The sequence below is a fragment of the Phaethon lepturus genome, unplaced genomic scaffold, assembly GCF_000687285.1.
Source record: "Phaethon lepturus isolate BGI_N335 unplaced genomic scaffold, ASM68728v1 scaffold12422, whole genome shotgun sequence".
Lineage (NCBI taxonomy): Eukaryota > Metazoa > Chordata > Aves > Phaethontiformes > Phaethontidae > Phaethon > Phaethon lepturus.
The window spans coordinates 68,229-96,051 of record NW_010522635.1 but is presented as its reverse complement, the minus strand read 5'-3'; the positions used below and the strand labels follow the sequence as shown (position 1 = coordinate 96,051).

The following is a 27,823-nucleotide window of genomic DNA, read 5'->3' as shown; positions in this document are numbered from 1 at the left end:
AGCAGTATGCGTACGATACAGTGAGGCTCCTCAACAGCCAGGAGCTGCTCCCTGGGCTGCAGCAAGGGATTATTGCTGCAAGGGGCTTAAGCAAAACTTCATGAGGTCCTTGTGCATAGCTTTGGCTAAAGGGCAGCATCAGCAGAGATGCTTTTCTTACTCAGGTGCTAAGGCAGATACATGAGTGTGCTGCAGTAACCGGTGTGGACAGAAAAACTAGAGCAAAACCATTGCACCACTCATCTTGGCCAGGAATTGCCTTTCCCTCAAAACAAGCACTGCCAAAACTGGGCTGTAAGTCTTACTCTCTCTGTAACTCTATGCAACAGTTCCTGGTGTTGGCCACATGGCAGATCAAGAAGCAAAAAGCATTTATTTCTCTGCATTGCAGGTTCAAGAGAAAATAAAACTGCCCCCGACTTAACGCAGCTGGGTGCAGAAAGCTGAGCTTGTGATGGATGGAGCCCTTCTTGCATGAAAAATTTCTGCTATCACAGTCCTAGAAATTATGCCTCTGGAACTGAGAGATGTAAAACCTGCGTATCTCCAAAGAACGGAGTGGGAAAGAAAGCACAGAGGTTACCCACAACGCTCCTGAAAGCGGAGGCACAGCCTTCCCCCTTGGGAGGCCAAAGGGATGAGCGCTTCAGCGAGTCCTTGGGGTACAAAGCCCATCCTCAGGGGCTGCTTAGAAATCACCCACCAACTGCTTCTCCGCCTCACGAAAGCAAGCGCCACACCAAGCTGCAGGTGCTGACCTAGACTCAGCCCCAGCCAACATCCTCCCACCTTGCGAGGAGCTGCCTCTGCAGCACCCATCACGGCAGAAACCCAACTGCCTCCGATGCCAGTCATCAGCATCACTACATCTCTCCATTCGTATTTTCCCTGTGCATGATGCACATGTTGACCTCCACAGTCTACTAAAGGAACAGAGAGGAGTTGGTGCACACAACCTTCACATAACTCATCATTAGACCGACCCATCCCGCTCAGAAGAGGGTTGCTTCCCATAGACCGTCCCATGCAGCTGGAGACACACAGACCTCCAGGGAAACCAAACGTGTGGCCACATCTCCCCAGCTACACAGAAGGGTTTAGAAAAACCAACCAGCAAGATGAGACTCAGGGCTAATGATCTGCCCAAGATTTCTGGCTACTTACTGTTTCTCCTCTCTGTCCGGGGTGACCAGGCAATCCATCCTTCCCAGGAGGACCCTACAGCAGAAAACCAGGGTGAGAAGGAACATGACCAAGAGCTCAGTCGTCAAACTGATAAGACTGAATCAAACCTGCTTGCATCCTTGCTCCCATCCACTTTATAGTGAAATGGGGGTGCTCAGAACCCTAAAAATACGGCCCTTTCCCACACATCTCCCAAAGGAAGGATTTATCTTACAGGTCCAGGGCAGGAGCGAGCTGTCCACCACAGGGAAAGAAATCACTCCAAAAAGGTTTCTGAGATCCCCCAGCAGTATATAATAATTGCAGAGACAGAAGTGTTACTCTGTTGTGCTGTCCTCCCAGTATACAGAGGGGAAATAAAGAACAGAGCAACCATGAAAGATCTTAGTGATACTGAGTCATTAGGAAATGAACATTTATAATCAGTCACAATTTACTCGGCTATTTAAAATCTTAAACTGTTGGGTTATTATCATGATGTCTCAGTAATGCCTTTTATTGGGTACGTCACCACTTGTCAGAGAAGCGGCTAAGACTGAGCTGGCACAGGCAATCACAGCTTAATGAAAAAAACTTTATACATTTCTTTGTGTGTTCTAGAAAAGAGAGTTACTTACAGGGGGGCCTTTTGGTCCAGGAAATCCAGTCGGTCCTTGAGGCCCTGGAGGTCCCTGCGATGCAAAACAAGCCAGAAAACATGGTTAAGGAACCTATCATGCTTTACTATGAAATACTAGCTCTGTGTGAACAGCGGTGAGCACAAAGATACAGAAAGCCAGCTACCCCAAAGGAATGCCCCAAAGTGTGAGATGCAGCTGCATGGGGCCATGCCTTGAAAAAATGGAGAGGTAAGAAACAGTAGGCATTTTTAACCCAGGAGCCTGGCCAGCTGCAAAAAGCACTGCAAACGTGAAGAGGGCTATCAACCGCTTTGTGCCTTTCCCTCCCAGTGCTATGAAAAATAGACCTTTTCCCATCCCAGCTAAGTGAGTGCACCTGGGAGCTGCCACCTTGTGCAGGAGTGAAAAAGAAGAGAGGCCGGTGGCTTTGGGGCCAGAGCTGCAAGGCAGCTGATGCTCTTCAGAGCGCTGCTTCTCCGGAGTGGCGTCAGCAGCAGCTCCCCCCTCGCCCCTGCGGTCACCCAGCAGACACAAAGCTGGCACCTATTTCATGTATTTCCTCCCTGGGCAATTTTATAAAAAATTTACAAAAAAAAACAAAACTCAAAAAAAAAAGCAGAAATTGAGGCTAAAGTCCCATTGTTTCAGTATTTTCCACCTAGCATGCTGTAATCTGGAGAAAGCAGCATGAAGTCCTAGAGGATCACCTCCTCGAGAACACCAGGGCTCTGGCTGTCTGCACAAAACCCATGGGTGACTCTTCCCTTTTCCCATGGAGCGATGCTTACACAGGACACCCAAGGTCCCATTCCAGCCTTCCTTGGAGAGCTCAGAAAAGACCTAAGGGCCGTAGATGACTTGCGAGACCTCTCTCCACACAAGCACATTTCATCTTGTATTTCCAAACAGATTTTTCCTTTTTGCTGACCGAGATATGATAAGCTGCATCCTGGCTCCTGTGATCTGCCCACCCCTCTCTGCTTAACCAGGTACTTGGTAGGATGCTCGCTGCAAAAAACCCTCAGCGCCATCTCAGCCCTGCAAACCCGCCTCCTCTGCCGTGTTTGATGGCTTAGGTTGAGTCCTGCTTTAGCCCCACCAGTTTGCCTTACCCTTTCGCCAGGAGGACCAGGGGGGCCATCACCACCAGAGTTGCCCTTTCACAAATAAACAAAACAACACACCATTAAAAACATATATATCACCATTGCAGCTGCTTTGCACAAAGACTTCAAAAGGCACCAAGCCCATGGTGACAACACACCCCACCAGCTCCCCCGGCCCCTCTCTATCAATAATTCCGTATCAGGAGCAGCACCCAGCAACAAACGAGCAGCTGCTTGTTCCCCCCACATCACTTCATAAAAATACAGGAAAGATAACGTCAGTGAGCTCAGGATATTTCCACCAGATAATGGCCTCCCTCTGAGAGATAAACGCCGCTGCAAAGATGAGGTATTTATCAAAAATTCATGCCGACACAAAGCTAAGACATTTATTTTTAAAGCCGGCAGCACGGTGCTGACAACGTCTCCCTACAAAAGCTTTGCTTCCATCACGCCCGGCGATTGATGGTCACTTAATCGGTCTCTGCAGCAGGTTCTGGAGCTGCATGTGCCTCCAGATTGGCTGGCAGAGAAATACCTATTTTGCCCAGTTGACCAATCATGGGCCAACAGTGTGCATGCAAAGCGGTTCGGCAAAGTGCAAGGTTCTGGAGCCCAGCAGCAATACGTGCCCCTTCACCCATGGCACAGCCTAAGGCGGTTCCAATGTTACTTAAACACTAAAAAATAGGGCGCAGGGGAAGCGTCAGTGGATCACAGGGTTGTGCTGGTCTCTGATGTGGGGGTGCTCCCTCCCCTTCTGGTTGCAATGGCTCTTAATTCGTGTATGCACTTGATGTCCTGCTGTGAAACATGGGCCAACACATTTTTAGGATCTGTGCGTGTACTTTACGGGTGGGTTATGAGCCATTTGGCTGGGCGGCGAGGATCAGGAGAGAAGGGAAATGGAGGGCAATGAACCAGACGGTCTCTCACACCAGCACTTTTTAGGACACAACTCCACTAGGCTCCCCAAAACCTTACCTTTGGGCCAGGTTTCCCAGTGCTTCCCCTAGGGCCTCTTTCCCCACGTGGACCCTTAAAAAGACACAAAAGACAACATTTTAGTCCTTCTTGCTACCCACAGCATGACACTGTGATCAGGCAAAGCACCCAAGCGCCCTGTAGTTTCACCAGGTCACTGAGTCGTCCCACCAGCAGCAAGGGGATGACAGGAGCCTTCATCACTGCCACTGGAGGTCTGGTAACTTTAAACCACATTCACTGGTAAGCCCCAGCCCCAAATCACTGTGTCCCCTCTACTTAGCTTTAACTGCTGAAGGCCAGATCCTACCCAGTGAGGGCAAAAATCGGACCCCACTTTCCCCGGCCTTAAGAAGTTTTCAAAAATGCACAAGAATGAAGAAATGGATCGTTACCGTTGGACCGCGCTGCCCCCTTGGGCCTGGCTTGCCAGGTGTCCCCTGGAAGGAAAAAGAAACGAAGAAGAGTTAGCGGCCAGCTTCGCAGGCTGAGCTCGCAGCAGATGAACCCGCAACAGAGCTTACTGCACACAAGCTGCCCCCAAAACCTCTCTGGTTCTTATTTGTAATGGAAAGGACAACAACAGATTTCCTTTCGTCTCCCAATTCGTGTATTTATTTTCATTTATAAGCCTTGGGCACGGCTGGACGGTAGTCCCAACGCCCAGACAACATCTACCATCTGAGGGAAAGAATCTCTTAAGAAAAAATATCCCAAGTCCTTTAAAACACTACGAAGACTTTCAAAGATGAGGCCACCCACTCAGACCAGGCAGTCTCCTAAAAAGCCAGCAAAAAGCTCTTCAACTCTGCCACCCCAAAACCTGTAATCCCTTTTCCCACTGGTCTCCGCTTGTCCCTTCACCCAGCTCCTGAGGTGGGGAAGGGCTGGTCCTTGCCCGGGCTGGGAGCAGGGCAGGCTGGCTCACCCCGATGTACACGCATGCTGCAAGACCTGTACTGTTAAATATTTAAGGAATGACAGCAGCAGAGCAGGGTTCCTGCTCTGAGCAGTTATTTTATGCCACACAAGCCAATTAAGCTGCCCCACATATTTACAAATCTTTCTCCATCTCTGTGAACTTTGTGCTAAACAAGTAATTTAAGACATTGTTTTGCAGCAGCGACAAAGCAGCAGGCTTATGAGATCTGACAGATGCACTCAGCTTCCTGTAATGGGGGACTGTGATTAATTCTGACAGAAGACAGACAGAGACGGCTGGGTCCTAAATCTGGCATTACGTGAAGCTCCATTACCCTGCGCCTAAAAGAAAACTAATGGCCTAGAGCTTGCTCCCTGAAGACGCTATTTTGGCTAAGTGTCAAGTTACCAAAAAAAATACCCATAGGTTTAACTTTCCTCCTTTGGACCTGCAGTGCACTATTGCTACCAATCACCTGTTAAAGGAAGGAAAAGAAAGACTTGCTTTCTATGTAAGGAACATGGAATGCTTAAAATATCACTTGCCATTTTCTGCCCCAAATCGATCATCTCACAGTCTTGCCTTCTCATATTTGGCACTCATTAACCAAGCAAACATAAAACAGGAGCTGGAAAACTTTATAATCAACTTTCTTCATGCTACTAAAATTAGTCCTGTTGTACCTTCCTTGTTCTGTGGCTCCATTTAACAAACCCTGCTGGCATACCTTTTTTTAATTAATTACAAAAATAATTTAAAAGTACTGCAGCTGGTTTTCCTTTAGCTATGGGAGGCTAAATTCAGAGCAGGTGGAGAGGACCACCTCCCTGCAGGTAGCACCCCCCCTCCTCTCCTCCTTCCTCAATTCTATTTTTAAGCAAATTTTCCCCCTGCTTATTGCTATCATTAATCATGCATACAGCACTGTGTACTGTTGCGAAGAATTTATATAGCACTGTAAACGTACACAGACCTATATTTTTCCAACAGGGATAGCGAGGGAGAGGCACCTAAATTCAGATTATTTCCTAGGCGCTCAGATAAATGGTCTGGATTTCGGTACCTCCACGCACTCCCCGGGCTCCGTCAGAACGGGTGAGCAAGGAGATCTATTACCCCATGCTAATGGCAGAAGCCTATTAACTCTAAAAATAAGACCACTTATTCACGTCTAACTATTGATTTTACGATCAGGTTTTGAAAACACCCAAGCAAGCTCACCCAAGCTCACCTCCAGTTGCAGGCAGCTGGGTGATAACCGGCACCACGATGAGCTGCCGCTCGCCAAAACTACCCTGATATTTAGCAAGTTACACTTCTCCAAAACCCCCAAACATCCTTCCCCTGCCCCTCTTTTTAACTTTACCAGCCCTTTTGTGCAGCTGAACAGCCAGAAGCTGCTGTTTCAGGTTTGGGGGGCTTTAGTGCTGCAAGGCTCTGCCAGCACCAACATCCAGCTGCCCATGCCGGCAGGATCTGTTGGTATTGCTCTTCTGCCTTTGGTTCTCACCTTTTCCTTATTATGTAAGAACTTGGGAAGGCTACTTGTGCTGGTGAAATAATGAGCTGCAAAGCTTATTTCAAATCCTAGATGATGACAATCGTAAGAGAAACGTGTGATTCATAGTATTTTGGACACATAAACAACCGTGTTGAATAGCATAATAGTAACACCTTGAAAAAAAAGACAAACAGATGATTTTTGGTTATTTCAGCTGCTAATTGGGTTACTCCACAATGCCCTGGAGAAGCAGATCTTCTAACCTCTCTTTCTTGACTATATGTGGACATGCTCACGAAATAGCAAATTTAGTGGTCTTGGGAGAAACAGAGCAGGATTTATCAAGTCTAACTCAACGAGGCTTAAATTAAATTGATGGTCTCCATTTGGTTTGTGGTGTGATCCCAGCTCAGTCTACGGTTCTGAATATAAGTGCTTTTCACTTATTTCAAATTGGATACTTGGGAGCAAAATAAAGGAGGATACTAAAACAGTCACTGAAAAACAGTATTTCTGCTATTCTTAAAAAAATTTCAAGCTGGGCTCCTTTTACTAAAGGAGAGATTTGTCCATGAAAATCTTCTCTACCTCTCCCCCTCTCTCTCACATACCAATATACCGATAAAACAAGTGCAAGCTGCTGCATTGGGTGTAAAATGGCAGAAATTGTCCAATGACACAATGGAGAGGAAAAAAAAAAAAATTAAATTACCATGAAATAAATCAACATATTTCTATTTGACAGAGGCATGCCAGATTGTGCTCCCCCTTAGAGGTCGAGGTGCCAGCCCCTGCCCTGCTCCCCATACACAAAACCCCCTCATTTCTCCCCAGATTCCCATTTCCTTTACCCCTGGGGTTTTTGGGCTGCTGGCACAGCGGTGCCAGCCCCGCCACGGCATGCTCCGGAGTCCGTCTTGGCCCAGATGTGCCTCAGCTCCCAAGCCAGGACAGCACAAGCTGCCCCGTCTCCTTCCAGGCTGGGCTTGAAATGCAAAAAACCCTTTTCAACTCCCAAACTGAAGATACGTGTGGCATGCCGGGGGTGGGGGGGGGTGTGTGTGTAACCAAGTGTCCTCGCTACCTCCTCCTAGGAGCACACAGCTCATTTAAAGTAAAAACGAGCAAACTGCTGCTTTTGTCTTGTCATCATTGCCTTGGGCCTAAAGTTGGGCCCCTTCCCAGTGCGCTTGCCCTCCTCAATCCCTTTCAGGCTGGGCATCGCCAAAATCCAACCAGCCTAACCCTTGGGGGCTTTTTCCCATCTCATGAACAACCAGCTCCTGGTACCTGCTCCGCTCCCTGAAAGGTTTCCCATCCCAGCAGTCTGGCTCTCCATCCCACCAGAATAAAATTAGCAGATGGAGCAAGAAGGATGCAGATGCTCATGGATGCAAACCAACATGTCTCCGCCCCGCTGCGGTGCCGATGCCCTTTCTACGCCACCCAAAAATCCAACCCAAGGATTTTATTGCTGTATATTTGATAAAGTGGGTGGTAATTATAGGGCTACAGTGAATTGAAGGCTGTCACGGCAGCTGCCTAATTCACGGTCTCCCTCCTCCCGCCCGGAGCAAAGGGAGGGGAGAGGATGCCGTGTTTGTAGTTCAGAATGAAATGAAAATTACTTGGTGCGGGGAAAAAAAAAAAAAGGAGGTTGGATATAAACCAAATTTCAGTGGCATGATATTAATGCAGTGCAAGGTGATTTATATTTTCTGGGCTCCTATCAAACACATCTGTTCGAAGTCATTTGTATTTAAATGAGAGTAAAAAGGAAACTAATTCCACTCGCACTCCTTGCTCCCTCCTTTTTTTTTTTTCCCTGTGACCAGAGCTGATGCAGAAAATGACTTTGTATTTGTAGACTGAATCCCCTAATTCAAGCATGTCTTTCACAAAAAAAAAAAATTAAAAAAAACCCAACAGTGTATTCAGACAATCCCTACTCAGGAGCAAAGCCTGTGGAGGTGGGGCCGAGAGATAGAGACAAGTCTGGAGGAGAGAGCCCCCACGTTTTAAGGGTGTTTATGAATTTAGAATAGCTCCACTTATTAAAAGGAGGAGCTTGTAAAGGTGTTTTCAGCTATTTTGAACCTCAAGTTAGGCTAAAGATGGTTCTTGCTGCTTCTGAACAGATTCACCCATCTCTAATAGTTACTGTTAATTAAAAACCTCTTCGTGCCCTGAGCAAAGTCTGACAGCGCAGGAAGGATTCTGGTTCAGCGAAATCTCTCAAAATATCTTGAGGGAAAAATTTCCCGTGTTTAATTGGAAAGCTGCTGTCCGCAAGGGCTGACTGTGCTGTTACTGGCATTCTCCTCTCCCAACAGCCGGCATCGGGAGCCTATTGCCTGCTCCAGGCTCTTGCCAGTCCCACACTCCCTGCACCGGGGACCTCATCCTGGGATGCGAGCGGGTGGGATGACCCTTCTTGGAGCAACCCCTTCATGAAAAAGCAACCAGAGCACCAGCCCAGCAGCTGCCCACAGCGGAGTGCTCCCCAAGTCCTGCCCAAAGACCTTTCTTTGGAGAGAAAAAACCAGCAAAGCAGCTCTTACCCGTGTGCCCTTCTCTCCGTTGGCTCCTGGAAATCCTGGGAAGCCGATTGAGCCCTTGGGGGAAGAGCAAAGAGAGAGTGAGCGGTTTTTTTCGGTTCAAGACACTGAAAGGGGCAGCTCTGTCCATCCATGCCAGGCGCCTGCTGGCCTGGAATAACCCCCAGCGAGTGCCCGCTGACGTCTATAGCTCCTAATGCCTTTTTTTTTTTAACCCTCCTTTAATAAAAATAAAACTGAAGACAGACCCGAAATGACCTCAGAAACTAAACTTCATCCAAAAACAATAAAAAAAAAGGTCCATGTCTCGTTAGGAGTCACGGCAAAGGCCCAAGCCCACGGTTGTACCAGGTGCCAGGGGAACAGACAGGTTTTTGTTTTTTAGCTCCTAAGTCACTGTATGTTGCACATGGAAATTTAACTCCTGGTTTGTTCCTTCTGATGTGAGTGCCTGGAGAATAGCTGCTGCTGCTTTTAAAATATGAATTAGTTGAAGAAGTGCAAAAAAAAAAATCTACCCCAGATATAAAATGCAAATTATAAAATGAACCATCAACACCACAACCAGGAAACAATCTCTTGCAGATAATTATGTCTCCAGTGTTAAACCAGATTTTTTTTTTCAAGCCATGAACACGAATAATAAAATATGATTCTTAAAAAAAAAAAAAAAATGTTAACAAAAACGTAAGTTCACAAAGCCTCCGGGGCGTGTAAAAACCTGCAGGCTGCAGCCTTAGTCTGTGTAGTGGAATTCACAGTTTTAATGTAAAAAGAACATTCAAAAATAGCCCAAGTGAAGGTGGGTGTGTAGATAAGAGACAAAGGATGTTTGCAAATCTGCAAATGGCAGTTGTATTTTAATTTCAGGAAGACCCTGATTCATTAGCTATCCTCTTTAATTAATTAGTTAACACCAGTGCAGAGCTTTGAAGATATAAAACATAATACAAGGAGAAGGGCTTTTATGCCTATTACTAGCATGAGAGCTCGCATGGAGCCTGTTTCTACCCGCCACCAAAGCAGCCCTGCACGCCCTCGCGCGCTGCAGCCCCTGTCCCACCGCATCTCTTCCCGCCGGCTGGCAGGAGATGGAAGCGGTGCAGAACCAGCCACCGATTTCCACCAGCTAAAGGCTGGGAGCTATTTTTAGCCATCTATAAATCTGTCCTGCGTGGGTGGGAAGGAGGGACTGCGCGGTGGGAAATGCTGCCATTCCACCTCATCCCGTTAGCAGGGGCTGAGCCCTCTGCGTGGTACCACCATGGGAGCTCAGCTGGCGTCCGCTGGGCTCCCCAGCGCAGCCCGCACCGCTCAGGGACTCAGCCCGACCAAGTTACCTTTGGGCCCTGCCTGCCTGGGTAGCCGGGCAGTCCTGGCACGCCGAGTTTTCCCTGAAACACAAAGAGAAGCATGTCAGCGCAGGCAAGAGAGACCTGGCGAGCAGCTCCAGGTTTGCACCAGGAGAAAGGGGAGATGCCAAGTGCAGAGAAGTCAAGAGCAAAGCAGACATGACATGGGTGGAATAAAGCTGTCAGGGCACTGTGATCATCCTCTGCCCTCCCTGAGGGAAGCCCAGTGGGTTTGATGCAGAGTCAGCACTGTAAACGTGTCGGGGACCCCATGGGGAATGGTTAGTTTGTGGGGTTTTTTTCTTTAGTTGTTTTTTGGGGGTTTTTTTTTGTTTGTTTGTTTCCAAGTGGATGCACCTAGAAAATAAACTGGAGTCCACGATACTTTAAATTTCTCCATTTTTTTTTCCTCTGGTCTTTTTTTCAAGCCATTGTACCCAAGCAGATAACCCCAAAGAGACCAACGTCTCCACATGCTCAAGTCACACCGCTGCAGTAAAACCAATGCTATGGGTCTCCTCTGGTCTTTGTGTTGAACAACTCAGGCCAGCCTTCACACAAAGCTCCTGCAGATCCTCTTCACCCTTCTGCCCTCAAACTGCCCCCTCCCCCAGGCACTTCCTCAGCCACCCACCCGAGACACCCAAAGAAAAGTGGCATCCCTGGGCAATTCCATCCTTGAGACTCACCTTCTCTCCAGCAGGACCAAGAGGACCAGGATCTCCATTGGGGCCAGAGCGACCTTTGGGACCTTCAGGACCATCCTCACCTCGGGGGCCAGGAGGTCCAATTTCTCCCTGTTAATCACAAGACAAGCATTTACAAGGCAGGTAGGCCCCAGACCCCGTGTTTGCTGACAGTAATACTCTCACAGCTGCAGTCAGATACTCCATGGAGCTGCTAATACAACTCCTGGAGAAAACTGGTCTTCACCAGGAGGCTCAGACGAGACTGTCGCTGAGTAAATTACAGAGCATTGTTAGAGCACCCAGCTTTCATTCACACAGTCTGGCCATTACCTCCAACAGCCATCTTTTCCTGTGGCCCAATTATCGCATCTACACGCAGCGCCTCTCCGCCAAAACAGCCTTCAGTAGCTCTGATTGCAACGCACCCTTTTACCCACCCTCCCGGCTCCCAAATCCCAGTTTGATGTGCAAGCAGGCCCTGGGAAGCGTTTAATTGAGGGCTGAATAGAGCAACTGGAGAAGAAAGACTGGGCTGGAGCTTTTGTGCTGAAAATCATTAGGAAATCCGAGCGCCGGGCGGACCAAGCTATTAACGTGAATTGTTGTGACACTGCAGGCTTCGGCACACAAAACAACAGTTGTCGTTTTGTCAAGCGGGGTAACAGGAGACGCTTCCAGGCTGCGAACACAGGCAGCCTTCTTCTCGCTCACCAGAAGCTGAGTAGATGTAGATTTATCTCGAGTACCCCTTGTCCTTTCATTGCTCATCACAAAGCACAAAGAACTTGCTGGTGGGAACTGGAGTCGTGAGCTTTGTTTGAAGGAGCTCAAGTCTGTCTGCATTTGGCAAGGACAGGAGTCACCTCCCTGAGATGCCACCTTCGGTCCTTCTTCCTTGGTGAGAACTGGGGGCTGGGGAACTTTCCAATTATTTTAACTATTCAGTTACACAGTTAAACACCAGGAGAAATGGAGGATTTGATTTCTACTTTTACAAGCCTTCACACAAGGTATTCATTTTTCCTTTAAACACAGGGATGAATGACAGCAGAGCTCTCTTGATCCCTGGGAGGGCTTCAGAGCTCAGGGAGACACACCAAGCCCCAGGCGATGCATCACTGGGAGAGGGGACGAGGACAGCCCCCTGCCCCAAAGGCTGGGCGTGGAGGACAGGCAGACACACCATGGGCTGCAGCCGCTGCCCACCTCCGAGCATGATCTGGGGTTTCCGGTGGTCTGTGAGTTCCACTGATTTTAAAAGCTTTTGTGACCAGGCAATGTGCCCTGCTCCTGCAGATACGAGTCTAATATAACACTCCACGCCGGGCAGTTTTCACAGCGCTGCTTCGGTTTCTACTGAAGTGTGCTCCTGGTAGCTTTACACTTCACACTGATGGTATGGAAGCACGTTAGGCTCAGCAAATAAAGATGCCTATCAGACGCTAGATACAATATTACAGGGGAAAAGAGATACTGGAAATAAATATATGATACAGCTGGATCACACAGTATTCCTAGCAACCAAAGCAGAAAGACAAGGCCCTCTATTATCACTCAGTTTTATTTTACCTTCAAGGTGGGACTAGCAAATTTAGGGATTTACAACTGCTGTGCTTGATACGAACATGAAATTCCTGAGTTTCTGTCTCGAGATCAGACGTGCCAGAAGGACTCTGACAAGAGTGTCTCTCCCTGATTTGCGTTTGCATAACACCACACGGGCTTGAAAGGCAAAGCACTACAAGATCACATCAGTCATAGACTCTTACCCGGTCTCCTTTGATGCCCATATCACCTTTAAAGCCAGGGAAACCATCTTCTCCCTAAATAATGGAGAGGGAAAAAACAGACAAGGTGTATAGATGGAAAAAAGGCTTCTTTAGCCTCACTGTATAGCCCCTACCAGGAGGGGACAAAATTAGGTCCCCGACTGCCCATCGCACTGGCTCTGTAAGTCTTTGGTGTGCACAAACATGCATGGAAACCCAACCAGGCTGCGACGGCCAAGGTCCCCAAGAGATCACAGCAAGTATTCCCTACATCCCGTCCTGGCTGCAAGTCAAGATCACAAATCTGTCTCAATGCGAGTAACACCACCTTGCCAGTACTGGGAACCAATTATTTCTGAAGTACAACTGGTTTTATTTTCATGGAGGATGTTTTACACCATGCTTCAAGGCAACCTCTAGGACAGTGGCAATACTTCTTTCAGCCAAGAAGGTTTAATTACAGAGCTCAAATCAATAATATATTTCATCCTACAGCAAATCTCCCATAGGCAATGAAGTCACAGTTCCCAGAAAGACTTTTAGAGTTTGGAAGGTGCCTGCCAGGGTTCCCTAGCTAAAACTGCTGGTTTTGCTGCGGGCAGGAATGAAGGAACACACATCTGTTTACAGGACCGGGCAAGATTTTACTGCACCTCCTGCTCTTCTTCTGGGATAAACTGATTGCATCTTTGAGACATGCAGAGATTGTGTTGACTTTCTTATTGACTTGGGTTTCACAAGCTGCTCTGATGACTGGGCAGGGCAGCATATCCCATATACTGTTATCCAGCTATAACACACCAGAAACCCTTCAGCTTCGCTAAATCATTCAACCTGCAAATTTTCTCAGGAGGAAATCATCCCGACGTTGGGCTCTGAGCTGTCAGTAATGGCTGGCCTCAGCAAACAGCTCCAAACCGGAGCATGCCATGGAGGCTCAGTTACTCCCAGATCCAAAGCAAGATATGGCAGAACATCATAGCAGGCACCCAGTCTGCACCCGCTCCAAAAATAAAGAGGTTCCCAGGCCTTTGGGTGCTCAGCCCCTGCTCGTCTAAGAGAAATCCCCATGCAGAAGAAAATGTCACAGGAAGTGTCTGCAAAAATGCTCCGAGGCTGTAGAAAATCAATCCAAATGTATGGTCTTAACTCACCTTTTCACCTTTGGTGCCTTTCAATCCACGAACGCCATCTGCTCCCTTGCAGGAGATAAAACAAGATGTTACAAGGGTATAGGTAAGCTTAAGAGTGAAGAGTCATTAATCATGGTGATTTTTGCTTCCTCCAATGTTGACAATGGTATCTCTGCAAACTGTGATGTTCCTAAACATATTGCTAATCAAATATCAGCCACTGATGTCGGGATTTTGGGCCAGCAGTGAGTGTCTTTAGTCACAGACCTCTGTGGATTTGATTTGGCTGGTGGGGTTGGTGGTCTCTGCCCATTCCCTGCCCAGGAATTATGTTTCCAGGGATAAAATTCACTATAAAAAGTTTTTTCTGCGTATATTTTCCAGAAGAACATTTCCACAAATGCCCTGCCAACATTCTGAGTTCACTTGAGTATTCACGGAAAAACCAGTGCTCAAGCTGTGCGCGGACACTTGGGAAGCGAAACCATTTTAAAATCTCTGAGCACATAGCCAGAGATTTCCATGCTGCTCTGTAGCATGGAACACCCCCTAAAGTTAAGCTTGGCTCTTTTTTACCATGGTGCTCACCTCTGCACATGCACAATTTTTGTAAAAATACATTTAACCACCAAAAAGAGGGGAAAAAAAAAAGTAACAAGACTGGCATGGGCATTTGTGACATTGTGCAGAAGCCCTTCAAAGCTTCACCAAGGCACGGTGTTCAGCCTGGGGGTGCTGAGTGTGGTCAGGATCTGCCCCCTGCTTTGCCACCAGCCCAAACCTGTTGGAGCCCCACGCTTCCCATCTATCCTGCCTCTTGGGATAAAAAGTCACCCTCAGGTATCTACACCAGCTGTACTGCACAATGCAACTCTTACAATAAAAAACAGAAGCTTTTTTTTTTTTGAAGAATAATATTTTGCTTGGCATATTTTAATCTTTTTTCTTCCCTTTAGCATGTCAAGAGAAAGTCTAATTAGAGTACACCAAAATTTGTGCAGCAGGACAGGGTTCTGGTGAGCGAGGAAAGATCTAAAAGTTACTTATAGCGGCAAACCCAATGAGATGCATTTTTTTCCCTGAACTGGAGGCTCATGCAGTTAATAGAACGCTGCTTGTAGGAAGCAAAACCTTCTTGGTACATGCTACAGGTCTGGTGTGTGACACACTTTCTCTAGATGTTTCTAATGTGGAACAGTTCCACTTTAGCAGCAAACACAACAGCAAACTACTCCCTAATTGACCACTTAGTCTCAATCTGCAGCCTTGCAAGAAATGAGCTGTAAGCTTGCTTTGGCTAAATACATCCAGCTTAAATTTTGAAGGCAGAACAGCAAATGGGGTTCTGCTATTGAAAAAATATACAAGGGGGTTTAAGAGGGCTTAACTTCACCTATAGCCAGTCCCCAAGCTGTGCTTGTATCTGCTAGCACAGATCCCTGCAGATTCATTGGACCTTTGGGATGCAGGATGCATCTGCACCTGAACTAATACATCTTGATGGGCATAGCAGCTGAAGGAGGAAAAAATACCCACTGCCGCCTTATCAGCGTGCAAGCACTGCAGGCAGCAGGAGCAAGGAAAGAGCTGGAATTCAATCTAGTGAAAAAACACATTGCTGAGATGCACAAGCTTCATCTAACAAGGTTTTGGATCAGGAGCATGAAAAGCTTGCTTTGTTTTAGTAATAGGATATTTTGTTTTATTAACAAGCCTTGTTTAAAGTCTTCACATTCTGGCTGAGATTTACTTTGGTTGTAAACTGGAAACAATTGGAATGGGACTCAGCCATGCTCATGAAGAATTAAGAGAGAAATCTCTCCAAAGCGCTGAACAACGCTAGGAGGGGTTACTGGAGAGCAGGGGGCTTGTAATCCTCGTGGCCTGAGAGAAGATGCTGGACCAAGGCTTGCTCAAGTGATAAATACAGTTGGTCACTGAGGTGGCCCTAAGTGCCCTGGTAGGGCATCTATGCCCACTGGCAGTGTCCGCCTCCAGCACAAGCCAGAGAAATTGAGTTGAACAAGCAACACCATGGATGCTGTTTCTGCATCCTCCTTACCTTGACTCCGCGTGGTCCTGGATAACCGATGGGGCCCTGAGGACCTGGTGGACCCTGTGGTGAAAAACATTCAAACAAACAAAAAAAAAATCAACAAAAATCAACACAAAGGTTCAGTAGTAAGGAGGGTGTGTGGAAAACAAATATTCCAGCATCCAGTTGCTTCAGACCGGGTGGAAATGGCAGTGGCCAGCTGAAAATAGCTCAAAAATAGCACAGAGCTACAGGAACATCACCCCAAGCAGGTGCACTGGGCCAAGAGTGAAGATCCATACAACAGGAAAGGAGAACGAGAAGAGTCAGGATAGCAACAACTTGTTAGAAAGGGGATTTATACATAAGGCTGATGATTTGTGTTTTGCATTAAAGAAAAGAACAAGTTCTCTGAGGAAGAACATGTTCTGCTGTCTCCCCCCTTCCAAACCATCCTGGTTTTGCAGTAATGCAGAAGAGCTTGTGATGACGATGATCACAGAGAGGAGTTATTGCTTGAGGCACAAGCCTTGGGGTGATGTCCTGTGGTCTCAGCTATGTGGGAGGGGAGATGTTCACAAAAGTCCTTTCTGGCACTGAAAGCTGCAAATCCCCAGGGACACCATGAACTGCGCTAGACACAGCACCCGACATGCACCCTGCAAAAACTCTCCTTCCCACCCTCGCTGCCACGCTGTCTTTTACCTGCAAATAAATCATGACTCCAGTTGACTTTTATTTTGCTCAATTCCCTAACTACACAAATATGCCTCCACTTCTCCCAGCCTGAGATGGACAATTTTTTTCCAGTCTGACAGCCAGACGGAGCCGACCGGTCCACCAGCACGCCAGACCTCGCACGAGTGTCGGCTGGAGGAGACCCACAGCACCAGTGCTGCTCTGAGATCACCTCCCTGACGTTTGCTAAACGTCTCCCAGCACAGGGAGCACTGGCACAAACCCTTATTGGCTTCTTATATTCTGCAGAGGCCAACATATGAATTCTTGGCCTCGTGCGATGCCAGTGGGACAAACGGCTGCGGCCATGGGCTATGCTCCGTGCAGCACCCAAGCAAGGCTCAAGTGGACGTCCATCAAACTGGACTGCAGTCTAATCAAAGACTTCTGACAAATGTAATGTTTTTCAACTGAATGGGACACAGTGGAAATGCAGATGGTAAATCTCCCAGACAGACGGATGACTGTATAATTCAAGGACTCTAGCCTCCAGCAATATTCTCAAATATATTGTTAAAGAGGGACTTTGAGGGGGAAGGGAAGAAAAAGGAAGATCAAGAATACAAAAAGAGTTATTTTCTGCATTCTCTATGCCACAAAGGATATTTATTTGTGTCAGATAAAGAGAACGCTTCCCTTCACAGTCTGTTTTCATGTCCACTGGGCTATGGAGCGCTGCTTGCCAGGAAAGCTGGGAGGAGTTGAGAAAAAAACAGCCCAAGCACCAGAAGAGACTCCCAAGCAGATGAAAGCTGGGCTCAGCTTTCAAATTTCAACAGGGTTTGCTTCTTGACACCTCCACTGACCCACATCCCCTGGCTGCCCGGCCATCCCCAGAGCTCCATGGAGATCTGTCTCCATCCACCTACTGTGACCTTCCCCTTAGCAGTGATGAGGATCTTGTTGACACCTACCTGACTGCCCTTCTCTCCAGGAGGACCCTCCTTGCCAGGATGACCCTATTAGTAAAAGAGACAAAGAAAAGAGGGAAATGGGTTTAATGCACATCTAATGCTTCAGTAGACAAGCTCACTCAGGCAGCTATGATTTATTTGTAAGAGAACAGTTGCTCTCCAGGAAGCTCTTACTGATACAAATAGCCCCCCTGAAGCCAACTTGCAAGAGCAAGCTTTCCCCAAAAGGAAGAGAGCTGCTTTTGGGTCCTTGGTAGTATTCTACCTGGCTATTTTACACTTTTACTCTTCACCACCTCTCAGCAGAGAAACACAAACCATTTTGCAATATTTTTCATGTATTAGAACACCTCAGTGAGTTCAGCAGCAAGCAGCATATAAATTTTGCAGATAGGAAAACAGATGAAATTAACTCCGTGTGTTAGCAAACTTGTGAAGGTCACAAGATGCCCAGACCCCCTCATTAGTTTCCTAATTCCTAGAGACCATTACAAGATCTCATGACAAATGCTCAGCTAACCTGCATCCCTGTTAGACGCCGTCTGGCTGGACACTGGCCAGCATTCCTCTTGGGATTTGATGCTGAATAACTCAGCATTCAAGAGTTTCCAACACATTCTCATTCATAGCCTTTAGAAGCCTTTTGCTAGGATTGCAGTCAGTAGAAAACAAAAGTGTGAATTGCCTCAGGTATAGCTTAGTGATAGATAGTCACTTATGGATTAGTGAGAAACAGGGGAAATCCATGGAAGTAGTTTTTAGTGTTGATTTTCCTACTGTTGGAACCAAAATGGAGCCAGGATGGACGATGAGTCTTTGGTTAGCAATGTGTGTACAAAAGCAATAAGCCCTCCATGAGGGCACTCACTGCACACCCAGGGACCTTTTCTTTTATGAAGATGATGAGAGCACATCCAGCTGCTCTAAGCCACCAAGACCTTCTGCACTCAATGGTTTCTTTACTTATGAACTCCCTTCTAAATACACCAAAGACTTTCTAGCAATATAACAAGTAAAATCATAGGACTATTTTCCATCATCAGTCTTCAGAACAGGAATGTCAGACAAGCTGGATTTCATAAAACACGGTGGTTTAATCAAGAAACAAAATGACAGCCGTCATTTATACATCAACAAAACATAGGAGAAAATGCAATCTGAATTTGTCCTGTAAGTTAAAATAGCACCAAGAGCATCAGTGCACAAAGGGTGTCATCTAACCATGCTTGCCTTCAGCTCCTGATATCTCCCTGCACCCCAGGGGAGCCAAAATGGAAGTGCAGCAAGATTTCAAAAGCCCTTGTCCACACTCTACACTAAATCATCACCACTTTCAAAATGCCCATCTCCATTACTGCTACTAGGATCAAAAATTGATGAGCAACTTTGTTGGCTTTTGCAGCAAAATGCTTCAGGCCCTCAGGGATTTTCAAATGTCTTCTAAGAGCAATTTCTGTAAGGAGAACACAGGTGTGGTTTTGTCCTTAGAAAGAGCAACCCATATGCTTACAAACCTACAAAGTATCTGTAAACTACATGGCTACCCGTGGCCAAGGACCTGTGTCCATGCAGACCCACACATGCTCAGCTTTGCAGGTATTAGACAGCCTTCAGTCTGCATAAAAATAGACCTGGCATCTTCTCCAGCTGAACTTCCCTGGAGGCTGCTGTAGGAATTTCACATCGAAAGCTACAGACTTAGAGATGTTCCAGGCTTCACTTTAGCTGCTCTGTTGACTCAGCTAATACTTGTACGAATGTTCAAAATGCCCTCCGTAGCAATGAGAATCCCAGGCTGGGAAATGTAATTTTTTTTTTTTTTTTCCCATGCTCTGCATTTGCATTAGTGGAATGTAACTATTTTACATTTGTCACTCTTAAAACCAGGTGCCTCTGAGGTGTGTAAAAATGAGATCAGGTTTAAAGGCCAAAGATTTTTAAGAGCAATTTCCAGAGCAAGGAGCAAATGATGTTTAAAGTAGGATTAGGAGGCAGCTGCAAGAATACAACACTGACATGCAATTTCAACCTGTTCTTATCACTGTTCTGCAGCAGTGCCCAGCAGCCCCAAGCCAGATGAGGACCACCCCGTGCCAGTGGCACGGTACGCATAACCACACGTGCAGGAGACCATCCCTACCTCGGTGAACTGCCAACCGACGTAAAACCAGAGAGGAGAAATAGAAGGAAGGAAGGAAAAAAAGAAGTGAGAAGTACCTACTGCTGTGCTGAGCAAAGCTTGGAGCAGGGCCAGGGCTTCTGAAACTCAAAACCTTCAACCCAGCCAAAACATGGGCAGGGTGAGCCTGACCTTGCAGGTTCACATGCTTCAGAAGCCCATGGTGCACCCCAGGGTGGATGGGTGCAGAATCAGGCACCAAGCAGAAACCTGGGAAAAGACAACTTACCGGAGGACCATCTGCACCAGGCATGCCAGGAAGACCAGGTTTGCCCAGCGGCCCCTAAAAACAAACAGAAAAACAACAGCGGCAATGGTCAGAGTCTCCAGAGCATTGCAGGAAGGGACTTTTCAGACACATTTCTTTCTTTTCCTAGCTGCAAAAGTCTGCATAGAGGTAAGTCTGTTGGAAAAGCTGCCGTGACTTGCAGGAGTCTGCTTATTTCTGCATCCTGGGATGCTGCAGCATTAGTGCCAGCACCTCACACAGATGCGATACGGCAACAAGGGCTCAGCAGGAGACACCAGGGCCTAAGGCATCAAGCTGCTGTCCTGCAAAAGGCACAATGCTGCTCACGTGTATAAGCACAAGTTGGAGGACATCAAACCATAGGGCTCACTGGACCAAGAAATGCCTATTTTTTGGTGACAAATGGCAAGGCGATTAACTGGCAAAGGAAGCGCGGAGCTGCCTCCATTGACTGTTCTTGCTGCTTTAACACCATTCAATGATTACCTTTTTAATTAAGCAGCCCTGTGACTTCACACAACCGAGGAGTGCCACTGCTGTTCTGAGTGTGTGACTCAGCACTGAAGCCCAAGAGCCCTTTATCTGGCAGAACTGCTAATATGCTCCTTCGCAGGAGAATTATCAATAATTTTGAGTCCACCTCCCACTGCCAACACAAACAGGGGATCTCTCCCGGCGCACACGCCGCGTCCCGACCCAACGGGAGCTGAGCAAACAGCCAGAGAATTGCTGCTCTGTACGCAAAACAATTCGCCTTGTTTAAATCCCGACGGTCCCAGGGCTGCCTGGGGGAACCACGGCCAGCACCTACCCCACATCAACAGCAGTGGAAAGTCAGAGCGAGCTGGCGCAGGCAGGGAGGAGGCAAAGGGAGGGGATCTCAGCTGAGCCAGCCAAATCCACGGGCTCTTCCCATTACCATGCCGCTCAGACTTCCAGGCATTTAGCCCACAGAAAGAGACAATTTTCAGGCTTCTCCTAATGTTTTACCATAGGATGCCTTCAAAATGTTTCTCTTAAGATGGGAAATGAATGCAAATATTATGAATTAGAGGTAAACCATGTTTTCTTGTCTCTCTTCTGTCTGGAATGGGACACATTAGACTTTCATAGACATGGCTGCAAACAGATGTTGCATATGGGGCAAAGGAGCAGCTGAAGTAGCAAATCCATATTAATGGAAACAGTTGTCTCAAGTCAGAGCTGCAGTATTTAAACGTACTTTCTCTCCTGGGGGACCAATCGCGCCTTGTGGACCTGGAAGACCCTGTGAAAGGAAAAAAAAACCTAGAGTCATTAAGGAACAAGTTATTCCTTCCAAATGCATTTTGGCAGTGCCTCAGCTGAGCATCATTCTAGTGCCTGTGATGGCTGGGGATTTCCCCAGGTCCATTCATTCTCAAAATGTCTTGTGAGAGACGAAAAAATTTCATTTTTGCATGGCATGCCTCTTCTAGAGAGCTGCACCGATCTGCCGTGTGCAGCCAGGCTCATCCCCAGGATGGAAACAGAGATGCTCTGAGGAGAAAGGCTTGCTGAGAGCCGTGGAGAAGGCTGAAAGCAAGGCTTGGACATCTGTATTACTCATCTGGCTCCAGAGCAACTGGACCGTGGGATGCTAAAAATCAGACATGAGCCACAAGATGCGGCTCGGCCGAAGACACTGCTTGGACCTGGGTTTGGCTGTGCATCCCAGCAGCAAAAGCCAGGTGAGAACCAGGGGGATCTGAAACTGAGAGCATTTTCAGGAAGATTTTGGGCCAGCCATGTATCGTCAAGCAAATTCCCAGCAAGTCTCCATATTGCTGGTCTTGTCTCTGGCAGGGCATTTGAAGCTTATTCAAAATTATCATTCCTTTTTCCTACCCACTGAAAAGGAGTTTTCCTCTTACCTGAGCACCTGGGTTACCCTGCTGTCCTGGGGGACCTGGCTCACCTTGAGGACCCTGTGAGGAGACAAGGGCAGAGCTGAAGGCAGCAAAGGCAAGCGCGGAGCCGGTGCTTCCTCAGGCACCGTGGCTCCTGCCCCCGCGCAGCCCCGCACCCTCTCGCAGCATCTCGACACCCTCTCTAACCCTCCGCTGGTACCCGAGAGCTCCTGGGAAAGGGAAACAGCTTCTCTCCATGGTGGGATAGGGAGGAATAAATTTACTTCAGCGCACACTCACTTCTCTGCATGGACACGCAGCCCAAATGAGCTGAGCTGGGCTTTAACACAACCTGGCTTTGCACTGGCTCTTCTGCAGGGAGTCCATTTCATCTGATTAGTACAAAGTATGAGGCACATAAAGGTTTTTCTTCTTCCCCCTCAGTTGAATTACTATATTTTGATATTCATTAGAACAACACACATCTCAATGAAAATGTTTGATCTTTCATGGGGAAATAACATGTAATTCCATCAGAAATTACAATAAATTAACATCCATTTGCTGTAGGAAGATACCCTCTGTGGTTTTCACAGGTTCTGACAGGAATCTAGACCAGGCTAAAAAGCAATTAGCAAATCAAATTTAATAGAGTACATTTTACATTTTTCTCTATGTAACATGTGAACTGTCTGTGAAATTTGCAGTAAAAACTTACCACATTCCCCTTGGGACCTGTTTGTCCGTCCATACCAGCCACACCCTGAGAAAGGATTTAAAACACAGGACTAAGAAAATACCTCGTTATTTTGCACCACAAAAGCAGAGAAATTGCCATAAAAATAACAAAACATCAGGAAGCCCTTTAGACCATGTGGAAAGGGAACAATTTTCTAAAGGTGTTTGGTAAAGCAGCCAATTCCACGAATCCATTTACACCTTGAGAAATCATTTTGGTGTTTTCTCCACTGGTTTAACCTGCCTGCGGGGCAGAATCAGTGCCAGGTTGAGCAAATCCTAGCTACGAATTGCAGCTGATCTCCTCCAACAGCGAGCAGGAGTGTAGTACCAAATGGAAAGTAACAACCAGACCAAAAAAACCTTGCTCAGGACATGAATGCATCATTCACCAAGGCAGTGGGTGAAGCCAACGAGGCCACGCTGCCTTGTGCCAAAATGAGGCTTTGATCGCAAAAGGCAACTGGGGTCAAATACACCCTGAGCATCTTCAGCAAGGGGGTAACATGGTACATGGTCAACTGGAGATGTCTCGCTTGGGGTTCCCCCACCACCATTTTGCTCTGGTGGGGCAACTTCTTTAGGTGTAATGGTACGCTCGTGCAATATGAGACAGTTTTGGAGAGGATCCTGAACGCTCGTTAAATTTGGAGCTCAAAGTGAAGATGTCTTCACGCCCCAGGAAGGGTTAAGGGCTTCGCAACGCTCACCGTTAAATGCTGACCCCTTTAGCTCTGGGGTTGGTTTTTAAGTTCCGGGACTTCACCGAGCTGCAGTGATTTATGGAGAAAGCCCCTGCATCAGCACTTCCAGCAGCGCACGACAGATAAGGTGACTGTCTCCCGAATAAAAAACAGCACGTTCTTTCCTCGGCTTTCGCTCAAAATATGAACAAACTGCTTTAAAGTCTCACCAGCCCTCAGGCAAAAGTTAATAGCAAAGCCACTGTGTTAATAACTCTCATTCTTCCCTTTCAGCCCAAGCGAGGCATTAATATTTACTTAGGTGGGCCAAATCTTGAGCTGATGTAAATGGATGTGGCACCATTGAAATGGGGGAGAATATGGACCTTGAGCCATAACTTTTTTTGACCACCACTTCTTTTTGTTGCACAGATGTATAAAATTATGCAGCTGTATTATCTGCTTGAATGGTTAATGGAGACAGGGTATTCTGCCTGGAAAGCTCAGCTGACTGCCTGAGGGCAGCAGCCCCAGGAACTCACCGGTGGCCCCGGGGGTCCGGGTGGCCCCTTCGGTCCCAGCAGTCCTCGGGGTCCCTGTTGGGTGAAACAAACAGGGTTAGCGTTCCCAGTGCCCCCCATGCTGCCGTGAGCATGGATGGGGGTGAGCTCGTGCCTGGGGAAGCGTCAGGGCTGGCACGGCAATGACCTTGCTGGTTTTGCAGCAACAGCATCTTTCTTGGTTTACAAACCGGTAAGAGAAATCCTGTGTGCACATATCCTTGAATTCTAAAGATAAATAATACAGGCACAGACATTTATTCTTTGGATTGGAAGAAGGCCCACTTAAACCAACATTTTTTTATTAATTTAATCATATTCTTGGATTACCCTGTAATGCACACAATGATGCAAAACACTTTGCAGCCAAGTCATTTCAGCTGGGGAGTACTGTGAAGAATGACCTGATATCACTAATGGATCATTAGGGTTAGCATTTCAAAATCTCTCCAGATTTAATTTTTATCATTGACAATCTATACAGCTCAGCAAGGCTGGAAAAAGGTTTTCAGCTTGCAGCATAAATGTACATTTTCAAAAGCATTTGGTTCTTAAACCTTATCCAGCCAGGACTACTGGTATCATGGTGTTTTCTTTCCATTTCTAGCTTTCTCACCAGATTTAACCTCTCATTATCTTCAGGGAAATTGGTAGGATTGGAGCATCACATTGAATAAGCCCAGACATGGCAGGAGAACGGTATTCATTCAATAGGAAGCTTTGCAAATCACGCCCTGGCACCTCCTCCACGTTGAGCCTTCAGCTGGGTTGGTATTGAAAGGAAAGGGATCTTGTGTGCACTACAGCTGCAGATCTGAAAGCTCACCTTTTAAACACAGGCCCTTTCTTAAATTAGGGACTATAGGGGAACACTGGGTATTTACAAGGATGGTGCTCGTTCACTGTCACAGAGAAAAATTGTTCTTGATTGATGGGCAGTTTTATCTGTCTGCCCAAATATTATACATCCCTTTTTATGATACAGAGAGGACAGAGGAATTAAAATGAAATGTTACAGGATAAAATAGGAGACCTTAAGAAAGCGTCTGATCTTGGAGACTGCGGGGATTTTCATCCTGAAAAAAAATGCAGTTTGCAGCAAAAACTGAATGTATCAACCAAGCGGTCTGTCCCAGCCACCGGAGACCTTCACGGGCTAAAGTTTTGCACACTGAGCCCCAGCAGAGCAGAAACTCTACTTGTACCAACTGGCAACGGGAACCAAAAGAAAATGGACCAGGATGAACAGGAACAAATTCTGAAGTCCCACCACTAGTCTCAGTTATCACTAAATTTGGAAAGACCCTCTTTTGGCTCAGCGCAGAGAAAAAGGCAAACATACAGATTTAGGGTGTACGTATTTATGACAAAAAGTTTCCTGTAATGCAATTTAAACCTTTACTCTGGCCATCACAGATATTTTTACTCGTGTTGCTGAAATAAACTTTCCTGCATGCATTATCATCATTTAAATTCCTCTTCTGTTACTGTGTTACCTGAGCACATAAACGTTTTTAAGAAGTTAATAACCCATAAGTTATTGCTTAGACATGTGCTAAGGAGATAGCTGGGTTGATTAATCTTTCTCAGAAGTTAATCAGACATCTCGTCTATAATTTAGTTCCAGTGAGTCCGTAAATGCCAACCCTTCCTTTTCTCACATGAAGTGTGTCCAACAGTTCTCATCAATTACTCTCAGGCCACCACGCTGGGCCTTAGACCAATAAAATAAGACATCTTGAAAGCAAAGCTGATGGTAAATGTTAGATAGTTAATGTTCTTTTCATAACAAAGGAAATGCATTTTGGATTAAATAAGCAGCCAACAACTGTACTACACACAAAAATCTACAGAGAGCCAGAAGCAGAGCTGCCAATAAAGTAAAAAATATCGGGGAAAAAAATGCTTTCAGAGTCTCAAATTGACAATCCGATAGTTTCTTTTTGGTGGGATACTCCCTGAAAGTATTTCTTTGGGTTGGGCAGGAAATTTTTCTTCAACACCACTAGCATCTCCTTTTAACCTTATCGATACTAGGAACTCCCTCCTTTGCTAGCCCTGTTCAGCTCCTCCAGTGTTAGCAGCATGTGGAGGTGCAAACATTGACAGACTCTGTAGATTTATGAAGTTTCGTGCACTGTGAACAGAATATTGACCCCACAGAAGTCAGGGCAAAAGTCCTCTTGAGCTCAATCCTGCCCCTTTCTGAGATTTAAAGGGGATCACTCACACCGCACAAAACTAAGCAAGGGAACTGCATGGCTAATGGCTGCCATTGCCATGCAATAGCAGACAAAACCATTCCTCACTGGAATTTGCTATGAACAGTCACAAAAACTGTATTTCACATATATGTTTACCATCCATAATTTCTACTCCAGCCTACTTACCTGAATCCTAAATAACACATCAGGAAGAAGTATACATGCAGGAAAGTTATGAGACCAATCTAAGCTAAGCTTTACATTTACAATTATACAAACAAAATCAATGAGAATTTTGCTCACTTAAAAAAACCAAACACACAAAACCAATCAAACAAAAACACCAGAAAGCATCTCCTCTTCTTGGTAAACATTTTAGTGAAAAAAAAGCAAAACAGTTGTTACAGCACAGATACTCTAAACCGTTCACATGGGTCTTCAAGCAAGAGAAGCTCAGTCCTTGCAGGACCTCAGGGGTCTTGCTTAGCACCAGAAGAGTTGCCCCATGGGACCCCTAAAAACATTGTTAGCATATCAAGACTTTGATCAAAGTAGCGCTGCTCTACGTCAAGCCAAAGGAGGAGATACTCACAGGTTCTCCAGGTAGGCCTCTGGGTCCAACTTCTCCATCATCTCCCTGCGCAGCAGCAAAGACACAGAGAGAAGCAGCAAAAGAGACAGAACAAGCCAGTTATATTTCAGTCACATCACAGGTGTTTCATTCTTTTTAGATAATAATCACACAGAAAACCAGCTTCCCTGGAGTAATAAAAGGGTGGCCATACATAAGGAAGACCTCATAAGCCTGGAGACTAATACTGCGTGTGCAGAATTTAACGAGGATTATAAGTGCTGTAGGGATACTTCATAATTCACGTAGATGTTTATAAAGATGGATTTTGCTAATAGACAAGATATTGTAGAAACAACTCAGGGCACGTGAGTCAATAACTGCAAGATTTAGTAGCAAACTGAATGGGCAGCCAGTATGGGAGCTCCACCTTGGGAACATGATTTAGCCAAATTAACCCCCGGGCTTCTCAGATAAACCAGAGGCAGCAGAGAGGTAACTGCCCACCCCTCCACTCCCATCTCCTGCTGATGCCCCACCGATCAGGAGTATTAGACGGTGCTTCCTCTGAGTTGCTTTTAAATCACCCAAAACCTAAGGGTCCCTCAGGAAATCAATCCCAGCTGGTGGCCCTGGTAAACCCCCCTCTTCTGCTGATAAAATTCATCCTCCCCAGTTACGTGCTTTGAGCTTCTCTCCCTGCATACCTCGAATTGTTTCTTTCTCTCTAGAATTAAAGTTCTCCAGACACCACTTCTTCCCTTGCAAGACACAGGTTTGGTATTTTCAACTTCAAAGCACTTTACAGTTGCAACTAATCAATCCTCGCAACCTCATGGTGAGGGAGGTGTTATTATCTGTGCTCCACAGAAGAAACAAATAGCCAAGGGTGGAAACAACATCTTGGAGGGGGATTGGCCTTTCAATACTTAAAGAGGGCTTATAAGAAAGGTGGGGACAAACTTTTTAGCAGAGCCTGTTGCGATAGGACAAGGGATAATGGTTTTAAACTAAAAGAGAGCAGATTCAGACTAGATAGAAGGAAGAAATGTTTCACGAGGGTGGTGAAACCCTGGCCCAGGTTGCCCAGAGAGGTGGTGGATGCCCCATCCGTGGAAACATTCAAGGTCAGGTTGGACGGGGCTCTGAGCAACCTGCTCTAGTTGAAGACGTCCCTGCGCACACAAGGGTTTGGACTAGATGGCCTTGAAAGGTCCCTTCTGACCCAAACCCTTCTATGATTAGAGCCTGGGAAATCCATATT

The 27,823-nt window shown here is 46.5% G+C and overlaps 1 protein-coding gene across 1 annotated transcript in view; it reads right to left on the bottom strand.

The window, feature by feature from the left end:
• COL5A1 (collagen, type V, alpha 1) overlaps positions 1 to 27,823 on the bottom strand; it is a gene marked incomplete at its 5' end in the record, with an annotated part of 119,246 nt that overhangs the window by 27,253 nt on the left and 64,170 nt on the right. Inside the window, 18 exons of the mRNA XM_010281872.1 lie at positions 1,165 to 1,218; positions 1,803 to 1,856; positions 2,918 to 2,962; positions 3,896 to 3,949; positions 4,291 to 4,335; positions 8,880 to 8,933; positions 10,217 to 10,270; positions 10,918 to 11,025; positions 12,687 to 12,740; positions 13,841 to 13,885; positions 15,882 to 15,935; positions 17,507 to 17,551; positions 19,915 to 19,968; positions 21,158 to 21,202; positions 21,828 to 21,881; positions 22,522 to 22,566; positions 23,767 to 23,820; positions 26,581 to 26,625. Of these exons, the coding sequence (XP_010280174.1) occupies positions 1,165 to 1,218; positions 1,803 to 1,856; positions 2,918 to 2,962; positions 3,896 to 3,949; positions 4,291 to 4,335; positions 8,880 to 8,933; positions 10,217 to 10,270; positions 10,918 to 11,025; positions 12,687 to 12,740; positions 13,841 to 13,885; positions 15,882 to 15,935; positions 17,507 to 17,551; positions 19,915 to 19,968; positions 21,158 to 21,202; positions 21,828 to 21,881; positions 22,522 to 22,566; positions 23,767 to 23,820; positions 26,581 to 26,625 (963 nt within the window). The remainder of the gene's footprint in view (positions 1 to 1,164; positions 1,219 to 1,802; positions 1,857 to 2,917; positions 2,963 to 3,895; positions 3,950 to 4,290; positions 4,336 to 8,879; positions 8,934 to 10,216; positions 10,271 to 10,917; positions 11,026 to 12,686; positions 12,741 to 13,840; positions 13,886 to 15,881; positions 15,936 to 17,506; positions 17,552 to 19,914; positions 19,969 to 21,157; positions 21,203 to 21,827; positions 21,882 to 22,521; positions 22,567 to 23,766; positions 23,821 to 26,580; positions 26,626 to 27,823) is intronic.